Below are 14,768 nucleotides of genomic sequence, written 5' to 3'. Positions count from 1 at the left end.
CAACTGGTTTGGTACATCTCAGATATTATGTCAGAGCAACAATTTTGAGGCAAATGTATTTGTTGTCATAGAAAGGAATCAAGCATTTTGCTTTCCTATCCACTGGCCTCTGTTCCACTGGATCAGTGCCATGTTTCCTTGGTTGTGGGTGAGGGAGTGAAGGGTATCTTTGAGGAGCCTCAGAGATCAGGTTGGGTATCAAGCCAGTAAATGATGGAGCTGGAGGAAAAAACCCTCAGTTATACCGATTTAGGTTCCAGGACTCTGGCTTCCTTTTCTTTAAAAGACTTCCTTTTGAGAAAGAGCCTTGAGTGGCAGAGGGCTGAAGAGTTGTTGGAAGTCATCCACCTTCAGGATAACTGAGTCTCATGTACTGTTGACCCACAGAGTTGGGTACAAAGCTGGGTAAGTTGTCAGTGGGGCTGAGAGATGGTCCTTCAAAGATGAGGATTACTGCATGGGATGAAAGTTTCAGAACCAATACATGATCAGCAATACAATCAGACACAGAATCTTTGTATTAAAAATCTGTTTTATTGAAGACAACTAAAGGAAGCAAAGGAAGCAGAGAATAGCATCCCAAGGAATACAACTCTGTACATGACAATGTTGTGTCAATACCATGTAGGGACACTGATGGAAAAGTAACTTAATTGCCCTATGGACAGCTCCTGGGTGGAGTTATAATGAACAGGACAGTCAGATATCAAAGGGAAGACTCCCACTCTGTAGATGAAGTAGATTGAGTTTCACAGGGACATAGGTAATTTTATCCCTAGAGTTACGGTAGACTGATCTAACTGATAATAAGATGGGAACATATTAAGATGTCTGCATGTCTTCAAGACACTGATTGTAGATCTTTGGAGGGTAAATAATGAAAGCTCAGAACCAACAGGTATAGACAGAGGAAATGAAGACTAGGCCACTTCAGCTTAACACAGAGGGAAAGACAAATCAGAGGCAGGAAAGAAGAAGCAACCAGAAGAGAGGGCCCTGCAGCTGGACAGGGGCCCTGAGACCATGTGGGACGGCCGGTCGATGGGAGGACTTCAGTGCTTGTAGCTCCTCTTGCTGGAGGATGAGGTGCTGGTGTATCTGATCGTGGAACCGCTGCCCCCAACAGAGCTGAGGCCACCGCCCAAGCCTCTGCCACTGCCGGAACTGAAGCCACCCGCAAGGCCGCCGCCATAGGAGTAGCCGCTGCCTCCGCCCAGGCCGAAGCCACTGCCCACACCGTTGGCGCTGCCATAACCACTGGAGACTGTGGACTGCACCACGGCTGTGGAAGGGAGGGGACAAAGACACACAGACATGGTGAGCTCACTCTGCCAGCCTGAGCGCAGTTAGGAGACTCAAGGGCCAGGGAAGTCGGCAAGCAAAGATACTTACAGATGTTGACTGGTCCAACGCCTTCCCCGCTCAGCCTAGGAGGGAGACAAACACAGGAACCGTGAGACCTCAGAGAGCCACTGCTGGACCAGCGTGGGAAGCCTCCAGGTGAGGACAATCCATGGGGAGACTGCCCTTTACAAGGTCCCCAGACAGTAGCAATTATGGCCATCACCGCGGTGCTCGACACTTGTGCTCACCGGCTGGGCATCGTGGAGAAGCAGCCAGATGACTGAGGAGGGAGGTCCTGAATTACCCACCTGCACTCCTCGCCCTCCAGCAGCTTCCTGTAGGTGGCGATCTCCACGTCCAGGGCCAGCTTGACGTTCATGAGCTCCTGGTACTCCTTCAGGAGCCGGGCCATGTCCTGCTTGGCCTTCTGCAGGGCGTCCTCCAGCTCCATCAGCTTACTCTTGGCGTCCTTGAGGGCCAGCTCCCCACGCTGCTCAGCATCAGCGATGGCGGCCTGCAGGCTGGCGCACTGGAGGCGGGAAGGGCAGGGTGAGCTTGTAATCCAGTGCTCCACAGGGGACTAACCGTGGTTCCTCTCTCTCAGTGAGGCAGAGATCCGGGGCCCAGATCTCAAGGAAAGGGAGCTCGGACCATTTTCCTCCAGATTTTGTCCATTCTGCAGACCTTCTCTAGTTGATGGGTCACTTGAGAAACCTTGTGTCCCTTTGTGTTGGCCACCCTGCATGAGCAGGTGGGGGCTGGCTGGTGGACGGCGCTACGGCAGGCACAGACCAGGGACAATGGAAGAAATGGGCCCACCGGTTTGTTTTGAATCTCGACAGCTTTTGATAATCTCACCTGGTAGCTACACTAACTTGTACAAAATTACAAGCATTGTCCTTGAGGTGATGGGTTTCTTTCATCTCACACTTTTAGGTGACACAGGTCTCTGTCCTGTGTCTTTGCCTGACTGGGTTATTTTTTCCACCTTGACTATTGAGCAGATTTGCACCAATCTTCCTCTCTTGCTGGCTTGCCTTTTCTTTCTCAGTTTTCTGTGTTACCGGATCTACTGTCCTTCCTATGTAATCTCTCCTCAGTGCCTCTGACGATATGTTTACATCTTTGACAGGGGAAACTGGTTTTGTTCACCCGTTTGTCTCATGCCCTTGGGTTGGGATCCATCTCTCTCGTACCTGCGGGAACTCTCCAAGGGTAGAAGCCGCATGGCCTCCTCTCCCTGCCCTGCCCCCAGTTCCCAGGTATTTCACAAATGATGGCTGATGACCATGTGACGGTCTAGCAAGGAAGCGGTGCTCTTATTTCCCTTCGTGCCCACCCTACCTGTTTCTTGACGTGGTCGATCTCAGATCGCAGCCTCTGGATCATGCGGTTGATCTCAGCGATCTCCTGCTTGGTGTTGCGCAGGTCGTCCCCGTGCCTGCCAGCCGTGACCTGCAGCTCCTCATACTGCAGTCCACAGAGAGACAGGTGATGTGTAGGGCTTTCACATGTTAACAATGAAATCGGGTTTTCATAAATTAAGCCTCGCGGCCCCTCCCAAAGAGATTGTAGGAAGTGCTGATGTTACCAGGTCACTGGGTACTGTACACCAATCTTATTACGAGACCACTGACCCTCTAGTTCTCTCCAGAACCAGCAACGTTCTGCACTAGGTGTCTGAGACCAGCGTCAGGGTGAAGCTAAGGCGAAGCTCAGTAGGTCCTTGTCTACGTTAGCTTTGCTCCTGCTCGGGTTCTTTGTCCTACTAGAATTGCACATAAATTCTGTAAATATCTACTCTCTCGGTGTGAGAGGCTGGCGGCTTCCTAGAAGTGCCGTTTCCCAGTGTAGTCTGGAAGCCTCGCTGGTATTTAGGGAGCAAGCACGGGGGTTCCTCAGCAGCTGCCCGCTGGCTGCTCACCTTGGTCTGGTACCAGGACTCAGCCTCAGCCCGGCTCCTCTGAGCGATCTCCTCATACTGGGCTTTCACCTCAGCGATGATGCTGTTCAGGTCCAGGTCACGGTTGTTGTCCATGGACAAGACCACGGAAGTGTCTGAGATGTGGGTTTGCATCTGAGCCAGTTCCTGCAGAGCACAAGATGGTCAGGTCATTTTCTCCAGTGGCGTTCACAGAGCCGCCAGCGCTGAGACCCTCCACCCTCCAGCAGAGCCCCATTAGAGGGAAGAAAAGGAGGGTGGAGATGCTTACTGCCTCGTAGAAGGCCCTTGTGAAGTTGATCTCATCCATGAGAGCATCGACCCTGGCTTGCAGTTCAACCTTATTCATGTAGGCAGCATCCACATCCTGGGGAAGAAGCCCACAACGCCGAGTCAGCTGAGCCCTCCTTCCCCCTCTGCCCATCTCTTAGCCTCCCGCCTCTTCTCCTCCCCGATGCCGAGTCCTCTCCTCCTGCAGATAAGCCTGGGCCCCTGGTTTTAATCAGCTCACCTTCTTCAGAGTCACGAATTCGTTCTCCGCTGCCGTGCGCTTGTTGATCTCATCTTCATATCTAGAGTGAGAAAGGGATAACGGGTGACCGAGTCAGTGGTGGAGATGATGCAGAAAAGGCAGCCTGGGGGCAGAGCTCTCTATAGTTGATGCATCCAAATTGAGGCTCCCTGCCCGTTGCCCAAGAGATGACTCTGGTTTATCAGTTGTTCCTCTTTTACTCTCCCTGTCCACCACCTCTACGGCCTCTTTGTTTTGGGGGGTTTGTTCTAGGCAACTTTTGTGAACTTTATGTTCACGGACGTGTTTCGCCTCGTAGTCACGCTCACGTCTGGACCTGGACACTCCGTGGTGTTTGAGTGTGTGCTTCAGAAAACTGGGCCCATTTCTCTCCTTAACTCACTTGCTCTTGAAGTCCTCCACCAGGTCCTGCATGTTCCGCAGCTCCGAGTCCAGGCGGCCTCTCTCCCCGACGATGCTGTCCAGCTGTCTCCTCAGGTTGTTGATGTACTGCTCGAACAGAGGCTCCAGGTTCTGCTTCACGGTCTTGGTGCCCTGCTCTTGGAGTAGGGTCCACTTGGTGTCCAGGACCTTGTTCTGCTGTTCCAGGAAGCGCACCTGGAGAAACACACGTGGTCATTTGCCAGCAAAGGAAGGAAGAAAGGCATGTGAGTCGTCAGGTTCCCAAGCAGGCCACGATGCTGGGCTGCTACGGAGCAGGTACAAAAGTTTACGCTGAGAGTCCTACCGCCTCAAATTGTTTTCCTTCACAGCCCACAGATGTCCCCTATGAATTCCGTGTGGGCACTCAGCTGCTCTCACCCTCTAAGTTATTGAGCATATGAGTGACTTTCAACTTCTTCTTTCTCTTGGCACATGCAATCACATATCAGGTTAAAATAATGTTTGCCTGATACAAATCACAAAGTTTTTATTCTGTTAGGACCTAAATAAAGGGATGTTACATGTTTAGAATCTAATAAATAAATTTTCAACCAATTAATTATTAGTTTCCAATCTAACTGCCCATATGTATGAGTCTCCTCTAAAACACCCTCATTTAATGGTCAGTGCCTGTTTCTAAAATCAATTAGTTTTCCTATGGAATATGTAAATGCTTCTGTGTCTTTTTTCCTAATCCAGCTACAATATCTTTTTTTTCATTTCTTTTTTCTCTTTCTGTTCAAGTTTTAAAGCAGTTTTCACTGGAATTTTCTTCTTAATATATTAGATTCTTTGGAAGGTAAATCTAATCCATTCCATTTTCTCATTGCTGTCTTTTCTTTTTTGCTTCAGGATTGTCAAAAGTTGAGAATTCTTTCTAGACAGCAATGAGAGACATTTAAGAGACTCAGTGGTTCTAAATCATTGTCATCACCTTCTGCCTTTTGTGTCCTAGTGGGGAGCCAGCCTGAGTTCCCTTCCCCCTCGCCCTGTCCTCCTCCTGGTGGGACATGTGTTGGTCCTCTGGTCTGGGGACTCTGAGCCCCCACTGGAGGGCAGGTCTTCTTGGCTCACCTTGTCGATGAAGGAGGCGAACTTGTTGTTGAGGGTCTTGATCTGCTCCCGCTCCTCAGTCCTCACCCGCTGGATGGTGGGGTCGATTTGCAGGTTCAGAGGAGTGAGGAGACTCTGGTTGATGGTGACCTCTTGGATGCCTCCAGGGGGGCACACAGGGAAGCCAGCGCCGCCGTAGCCACCAGCCAAGCCAGCTCCACCACCGAACCCAAAGCCGCTACCAGCTGCACCGCCAAAACCAAATCCACTCCCGGCGCCACCTCCAAAGCCAAAGCCACCGCCAACTCGGCCGCCATATCCGCCACCGATGGCACAGCTGCCCCCCTCCGATGGAGATCCTCTTGGAGCCCCCCAGGCTGTAGAGGCTCCTGCTGCCAAAGCCAGCTCCTCCACATGCTCCACCGAGGCCCCCGCTGCCCCTGGAGCGGGACACAGAGACACTGCTGAAGCCAGAGCGGCTGACCCCAGGGACTCTGGCTGAGCTGGCGCTGAAGCCACGCTGGCTGCTGCTTTGGATCCTCATGGTGGATTTGCTAGACATGGTTCCTGACGATGAGAAGGCTGAAGAAGTTGAGAGAGGCTGGAGGGTGGCACTGAGAGGAGCAGATGTGTGTGATGAGTTTCCTAGCAGTTTATATACGGTGAAAATGGGCTGGGCTCAATCCTGGAAGGTGAGCTTGCAGATTGGGAAGGGTTGGGCTTTACAATAGTGAGATCACATCTGGATTATTAGAAAAGTTATGAAATATGAAGATTGCATTTTGGCTTCCTATAGTCAGGGAAAATTTTCTTGCCTTCCAGCTTTGTCTTGATCTGAGTACAATAAGGCTATTCTCAATTCACTTAGCTAGGAGTTAGTCACTGTCTCAAACAAATGTTTTGCATTTCATGCTCGTGTGTCAGAACGTACTGAGTGCTCTCCTCTCCAAACTGCTCTTTCACTCAGCAGAGATATTGCAGATCAAAATAGTCTGTTTATATGCCTAACAGAAATATTTCTGTTCTTTTTTGTTGATTATAAAGTTAAAAAATGACTTTCCTTTAATGTAAAATTTCACGTAGGTAGATACGTGGAATAACAACATGATAGGCTCCTGGGTACTCCTCACCCAGCTTTACAAACAGCATTGTATCATGGCCAGACTTCTTTCCCCCAGACTGCCACGCAATTCTCTGCCAACCCTGTTATTCCATAGCAGATCCCAGAGATCATATCACTTCTTTATTACATAATTCTATATTTATGTCTAAATGATAAACTTTAGAAAATATAACCAAAATACCATCTCTATAACTTAAATATTTATCTGTTCATTAACATCAACAAATGTCTATTTAATCTTCAAACACACCTGTTTTGTGTTATTTATTTTTTGTAGCTTGCTTGTTTAAATCAGGATCCAAATAAGGTCTACACATGTATTTTGGAGATCTGTTTTTCAAATCATTTGTATCATTAAATTTTCTTCTTTTTCTTTGCTCTTTATTTGTTAAAGAAACCAGGTTCCATGTTTTGTGCTGTTTTCTACTCTTTGGCGTTTTCTAATTGCATATTCAAGCATCTCATTTAATATGCTACTGTGTCCTTTGTATGCCCTGTAAACTGATGGTAAAAACTAAAAGCTTAATAAGCTATGTATTTAAACTTTCCAGATATAGATGTGGATATTGTATATTATTACTTACACACTTATTTATATATTTAAAAACTAAGTAAATAATACCTGTTTAAGAAACAAAATACATGCTCAAGGCCATCGTCCAGCTACCTAATTCCTATATACGGAAGCAAACAGTGTTCACTGTTCTGTGTGTGTCCTTGCAGTGACTTTACCCGGAGAGGTCTCTGAGCTTTTCCTGGGGTGTGTGCAAACTGTGTGCGTGTTTATATCAAATATGTGTATACATGTTGTATATGTATGTATACATGTTTTATATGTATAAATACATATAACACATACGTTCTCTTTTCCAATTGTGTTATATCTATTTTATCTTCCACATCTATGTTTTCTCTTAATGCTCTTTTAATACTTATAATTGCTCTTTCATAACTGCTTGCTTTTCTCCACCCTTACCTGTTTGTCCCTTATTGTGCATTCAGCAATCTCTTTTTCTCTTGCGCTACTTTCAATTTGGCCTTCATTTCTATTGTGACTTTTTCCGCCTCTGCTTATTTTCTGAGCGCTACAAGCTAGTGTTTTAATCTTTTTTTGTTTTCCCCTCACTATATGGGTCCTTTGTTCTCTGATTTTATTATGGTATTTACTTTATTGAAATAAGGTCAACAAAATAATATTTTATTGTGACTTTTTCTGTTGTGTGTTTTTTATATGCTTTTTATTTTCCCTACGTTTTTAAAAAATGCGAGGTATCTTCTGTGGGTCCTGGAATGGTTTCTTTCTGACTAGTGCTCATCTTTGAAGGAGGTGAGCTACTTCTGGACATGCCATTTGCAGAAAGTATTGGGGGAGAAGGGGCCAAGGCCATACCCAAGCTAACAGGAAGTCTCTTTATGTCGCAGGGCTGAGTGAATAATTCTTTTGATCTTTAATTCAGCCAAACCAACAAAGATCACTACAGAGTGGCTCACAGTTTACAGCCTTTCTTTGCTTCACCAACAAAATGCTGCCAGTCGTCCTTGACTGATTCCTTGTTCAACACTGTCTTCACAGTTTCTTGAAACTTCATGATATATCTGGTCCTGCCTCCAGCCCACACACCCAGTTCTGACTGTTGCAACAAGGGCTTCTTGGATTTGCACTTGAGGAACTGTCCTTTACTTTGGCTTAGTAGGAGTTACATGAATCACCAATGCCTGGCAAGTAGGAAAACCTCAGCATTAGCTTTGATTCTTTGATAGGTGTTCCTTTGTGGTTACCATGTTCTTCTGTTTTGTTTTGTTTGTTTGTTTGTTTGTGAGAGTGTTCTCTCTGTGTTCTGCTACAATTGCATGTCCATTCTCAATTTCTGTGAGAATACTCTTTTCTTTTTTCTAAATTTAGGGGTTTAAAGATGTTTTTTCCTTTTTTTTGGTGTTTGAAGGTGGAGTTAACTTTTATATTTCTTGTTCTTAATGTTTTTAAGTAATTTCTTAGAAGCAGGAAATGCCTCCCTTTTCTCCGCTAGTTTATATTCAGAAGTCTTCTATTCACATATTTATATTTAAAATATCATACTAACTACAATGTTAAGTTAATAACTTAAGTTAGAAATATTAATTTTCCTCTCCCATGCTTCATGGAAATACTTTCATTCAGGGCAGATATCATTGGCCTCAGGACCTCTCTCTTCTCTAGAACCATGTTGCGAATGGCCTGAAATTTTTCTACGGGACATCAATCATATTTACCGTCATCACTAGACATTTAATTCCAAAATATATTTGTGCTCTTCTCACTATAACAGCCTGCTTTATTGCTTAAATAAAATTTGTATCATTGAAAATTTTAAACATATATAATTACCATATTTTGCCATGTGTAATTTTGCTCAAATTTTTGAGGGAAAAATAAAGATGCACATGATAAATGGGTAGTAGTAATTCTGTATCTATATGTTTTTAATTCTTTTATTTATCCTTAGGCATTAAAAGTGTGACTCTAGAAAGCAGTACTGATATCTGTATGCAAAATAATACCCTGGAATACTATAATCACTTTTGTTTCTAAATATAAATAAATAAATAAATAATTGAATTTAAAAATTAAAATGAGAGATTTTTTTTTCCCCTGAAAGTTTGGGCCAAAAATGAGGGTGCGCATTATACACGGCAAAATACGGGAAAAAGAATAGTATTCAATCACCATGTGCCAATCACGCAGATTAAACAATTATCAATAATTTTTAATTATTGTTTTATCTAATTCCCCTACTTTCTATATCTGAATTATTTACTTCTTTTGTTGAGGCATCTTAAAGGAAATCCAGATATTGGGTCATTTCACTCATAAATACTTCCATGCATGTCTAAGTAATAAAGACTTTTTAATCTGAATTTAAATGTAAATGGGTATTAGATTTCATTAAGAAAGAACTTTATCATGATATAATAACTGTTATGCAGTTAGATTAAAAATTGTAGTCACTGACAAGTGCGTCCTAAATGCAATCAGTCTATATAGTCTGACAGAGTCAGGTTTATTGACTCTTTATAATTAGGGCAATCACAAATGGAGGAAGACACAGAGGTAATGTGCCATTCTCATCACAGAATATCAAGGGTACATATTGTCAACATGCCTTATCACTGTTGATATTAGTCACCTGGTTGAGGAAATACTTATTAGATTTCTCTACTGTAAAGCTGCTCTTTTACCTCATCCTTCCTTTGCAAGGAAACCAGTATGCACAGCCCACACTTAGCGGGGAAGAGTTATTCTCTACCTCTTCCAGGTAGGAAAACCTATATAAATAACTTGGAGTTCTTCTGCATGAGAGTTATCTATCATCCCTTATTAATTAGTATTCAATCATTTATTCATATCTGTATGGGCCATGCATATTTATTTTACAACCCAATTATTTGGATTACAACCCAATAATGTCATCTCTCTTTAATTAATTAATTAATTAATTAATATATTTACAGCTCAGATTGTTCCAATTTGGCTATTAGGAGCTCTTTCACTGGGGTTTTTGATTACTTTCTTACTTTATGTCACTAAAAGATGCTCCTGTATAACCTTATGTATTTCCCACTTCATTCCAAGAATCAATAATTTCTACCTTATCCTTAATGAAAGAGACTTTAATTTCTACTTTATCCTTAAGAAAGGAGCCTTTGTTTCTAATGGCATTAGTCAGGGTTCTCCAGAGAAACATAACCAATAGAAGATATATATAGTAAATCTATATAGAGAGAGATACATGTATTATTTTAAGGAATTGGCCCATACGATTTTTGGAGGTTAGCAAGTCTCACATCTGTAGAACTGATGTCCTAGTTCAAGTTCTAAGGCTGCAAGGTTGTTTAATAACTAGGAAGTGCCAGTGTTCTGGCAGAAGAAGAATTTGACAAGAAAATTCTCTCTTATTTAGTGGAGGGTCAGGCTTTTCTTCCAATTAGACCTTCAACTGATTGGGTGAGGCCCACCTATATTATAGCGGGCAATCTACTTTACTTAGTCTATTAATTTAGATGTTAATTTCATCTCAATACAGGGTTTGGCAGAAGTAAGGCATGCTTGAGTGTGGTTGGTAGGGTATGTGCATGTCTTGCACGAGACGGACAGCAGTTGGAACATTTCACCTAAAATGTCATATGGTGTGCTTGAGTGCGATATTGTTATACTCCAGAATTACATGCTTATGATTTTGTAATTTAAAAAAGGGTATTATTTGTGTCAGACCCTGTACATCCTCACAGAAACACCCAGGATGATTTTTCACCAAATATCTGGGCACCTTGTAACCTAGTCAAGATGACACATAAAATTAATTATCACACTAATTTTTTTAGAAGCCCAGATCTGGGTGCTAGATGTGCTCATTGCTATTGAGTGCCATTGTTTCTAGGCACCATTAGGTGACAGAGAAAAAAATATGTGTGTGTTCTAGCACCTGTATATGCACATACCTATAAATATTACTGAATGTAACCATCTCTGTCTGTATTAAACTAAACATAAATTCTGCTTCTAATTCATTACCATAAGAATCATTTTAGCCTTCTCCTTTGCTTATCTGTAACCTCAGACATCAAGAGTGATAAACCTTGCTCCAACCATCAGCTATTCATTTACTTAATTTTTCAGAATTATTAAGCCATATCTTCGATGGAAACAACCCTATCAACTAGAGTGCAGTGTTAATGTATAGTTCCTTTGTGCCTTTAGTCTGCAGATTTCACTCATTTCCAAAATTTCTTAGGTCAGCCTTTTTTCTCCATGCTCCTTTCAGTGAGGTTTTTCCATACTTTTTTTTTAAAGAGAGATTCTTTTTTTAACATTCTGCATTCCATCTTGGGATTTCTTAACCTCGTAATTCATTATTTTAAGCAATTTCCAACATTGAGGTTCACCATGTGCTGCACAATTCTAAGTTTTTACAAATGCATAGTGTTGTGAATTCACCGTTGTAGTATCATACAGAAGAGAACCATCACCCTAAAAAAAATCCCCCTGTGCTTCACCTATTTGACCTTGCAAAGGTCTTTTACCTTTCCAAATACACTTTAGAATCAACTTGAATCTCTAAAACCAACAAAAGAGATTGCTGGAATTTCAAATGATATTGTGTTGAATCCTTATACTAGGTTGGGAAAAATCAAATTTTAATGACATTGAGCCTTCCAATCCATGAATAGGGAATATCTCTTCATATATTTATACCTTTGATTTCCTTTGTCAGTGTTTTATAATTTTTCACATATTTTGTTATATTTATGCTTTAGTATTTAATATTTTGGTGTTGTTATAAATGGCATCTTTTTTAGTTTTAACTTTCAATTCTTTGCAGATATATAAGAAATGCATTTTTTATAATAATCTTTGTCCTGCTACTTTGCTATATAGTAGTCCCCACTTACCCACAGTTTTGCTTCCCATGGATTCAGTTACCCAAGGTCAACTATGGTCCTAAAATATTAAATGAAAAAATCCCAGAAATAATTCATAAGTTATAAATTGTACTCTTCTGAGTAGGCTGATGAGATATCATGCTGTTCCACTCTGTCCCACTCTGGCACATGAATCATCCTTTTGTTCAGTGTAGCTACACTATATACTACTGGCCCATTAGTCACTTAGTAGCTGTCTCAATTATTAGATCAACTGTCACAGTATCACAGTGCTTGTCCTCAAGTAACGCTTTTTTAACTTAATAATGGCCTCAAAACCCAAGAGTAGTGATGCTGGCAATTCAGATATGCCAAAGAGAAGCCATAAAGTGTTCTTTAAGTGAAGAGGCATATATCCATAGGAATAAAACAGTATTCATATAGGGTTTGGTATTGTTCATGGTTTCGGGCATCCTCTGAAGGTCTTACAATGTATCCCCATGGATAAGGGAGGAGCTGCTCTATTGGCTTGTTAGTTCTACTTGTTTTTGAAAAAGTCTCAGATTTTCTACATACTCTATCATGTCATCTGAGAATAAAGACAGTTTTATTTCTCCATTTATAATCTGTATAGCATTTATTTATTTCCTCATATTATTGGACTAGTTAGAATATCCAGTACAATGCTGAATAAAAGTGGAGAGAGAACACATATTTTTCTTGTTCTTGACCTCAGAAGGAAAGGGTTCAGCCTCTTACCAGGAAGTTTGATATTAGCAATAGGGTTTTATTTTTTGGTATGTTTTTCATTAAGAAGAGGAAGTTACCCTTTATTCCTTGTTTGCAGAGATTTAAAAAAAACATTAATGATGTTGGATTTTGTCATATACCTTTCTTGCATTGATTAATACAATCAGATGATTTATCTTCTTCAGCCTTTTGCTATGGTGGATTGCACTGACTGATTTTGAATGCTGAACCAGCCTGCATATGTGGAGTATATCTCACTTGGTTATGGTGTATACTTCTTTTTATACACTGTAGTATTCAATTGGTAATACATATTTTATTGTGCATTTTCATGTCTATGTTTGTAAGAGGTATTGGACTGCAGTTTTCCTTTCTTGAAATATCTTTTTCTAGTTTTGGTATTAAAGTAATGTTGGCCTCATAAAATGAGTTAGAAAGAATTCTTTCTGCTTCTATTTCCTAGAAGAGACTGTCAAGAATTGATACCATTTTTTTTAAGTGTTTGGTAGAATTAGCCAATGAAGATATGTGGGCTTGGTGCATTAGTTTTTGGAAGGTTATATATTATTTATTCAATTCCTTTAATAGATATAGGACTATTCCAATTATCTATTTCCCCTTGTGCTAGTTTTGGTAGTTTTGTATCTTTCAAAGATTTGACCTATTTTATATGTTATCAAATTTGTCTCATAGAGTTCTTTGTAATTTTCCTTTATTATAGTTTTAATGGCCATACACCATAAGATTTTAATTTAAGTTTATATATACATATGCTGTTTTTAAGCCTCTTTCTTGTGTATTTTTATAAGCTAGATAATTTTCCCTGTCAGTTGTTTTTACTGTCCATTATTCCTCCTGGGTACATAATAAAAAGTGTGGTGAGTAGGCTCAGACTTGGGAGGTCAGTCATCACACATCTGCTGCTGGGGAGCTTCTGGGCAGAAAGTGACGAGGTACTAAAGTCAGAGGCTTTGATGTTGCTCCCATGTTGCTGGACCAATGGTTAGAGGTGAATATAGTGAGATTCTGATACAGCAGTAACCAGAAACGCCCTCCACAAATTAGCTAATCCAAGAAAATTTCTCTTGTGGTATGAGAACCTGGGGATTGGGGACATGAAAAAAATGGATTAGAAACAGTGACTGGCCCTCAGGAAGCAAAAGCTGACAGACCACTGTTGCACTGTATCTGAGTTTTCCCTACCCATTCATAGAAGACAAAGCAGGCCAGGGCATGCCTGAGAGGAGGTGGCCCATCTCTTTGGAGCAACAAGGGCTTGACTTCTTTGAGTCTCTGTAACAGGTTATTAGGTTAAGCAGGTGGAAATTTTCATTCTTGTTTTTGCTTTCATACTTCAAGAAATCAACACCTGCATTGCATGCCTGAGTCACTGGATCCTTAATCTGACCAGCTCTAGTGTTTATAAATTTTTCTGATGTGGAGATTATTGAGATTCACGTCTATGATAAACAACATTCACATTTGAACTCTTTACTCAGGATCCATCTCTAGAAGAATAAAACCAGATCAGGAGTGTGCACATTTTAATTGCTCTTGATATATATGTTATCAGGCAAATTTATTGCTCATGAAGGCAATTGTAAGTATAAATTAAATATCTCATTCTCTTTTGATGTTCTTTTACTCTAATTGGACAATAATATGTTTCTCTGTGCATATGGGTGACTATTGAGGCAGGAGGAGGTGAAGTTTTAGACACCAACTGTAGAGCTGCCAGTAACTGCTATGGGCAGTAAAAGCAACCTTAACAATGACAATGGACCAGATCCCTAATACTCCACATGCCAAACTTTTAGATGGAATCTGATCTGGGAGGAATTCTGAACTCAAGGGTGCATAACTGTTTACTGATGTTCTCCAAAGAAGAAGAATAAAGCACATGGGGATTGGGAGTCTCCTCATTTGTAAAAAGGAATTTGCCAGATAAAAAAGATCAAAAACCATTGGTGAAAAATCAAGGCAATATGAAACATGCATTATATTATAAATTTGCTTTATTTAGCAATACAAGTGAGCAAAGACGAGAGGAAACAAAGTGGGGATACAGACTGTACATTATAGAAATAGTCACTAGTGCTTTTAAGACCACTACAAGGGTGGAACCCACACTTGGAGGATGGGAAATTCCTGGGCCAGAGGAAAGCAAGGAGAAGTTGCCTTGTTCCACAGTCATATCCAAGCAG

At 41.5% G+C, this 14,768-nt stretch overlaps 1 protein-coding gene across 1 annotated transcript; it reads right to left on the bottom strand.

Annotated features, from left to right (window-relative positions):
* Nucleotides 1-1,052: 1,052 nt before the first annotated feature.
* Nucleotides 1,053-5,856, bottom strand: LOC129084574 (keratin, type II cytoskeletal 6A-like). Its single transcript, XM_054590778.1, is given in 10 exon segments — nt 1,053-1,282; nt 1,393-1,427; nt 1,653-1,873; nt 2,689-2,814; nt 3,269-3,433; nt 3,558-3,653; nt 3,798-3,858; nt 4,201-4,415; nt 5,316-5,639; nt 5,641-5,856. Coding segments are annotated over 10 exon segments (1,689 nt in total).
* Nucleotides 5,857-14,768: the final 8,912 nt, after the last annotated feature.

This window comes from Pteronotus mesoamericanus, unplaced genomic scaffold (genome assembly GCF_021234165.1).
Source record: "Pteronotus mesoamericanus isolate MK-2021 breed Mesoamerican mustached bat unplaced genomic scaffold, CSHL_Meso_final scaffold_21, whole genome shotgun sequence".
In the NCBI taxonomy this organism is placed as follows: Eukaryota; Metazoa; Chordata; class Mammalia; order Chiroptera; family Mormoopidae; genus Pteronotus; species Pteronotus mesoamericanus.
This window is presented reverse-complemented; position numbering and strand designations above follow the sequence as displayed.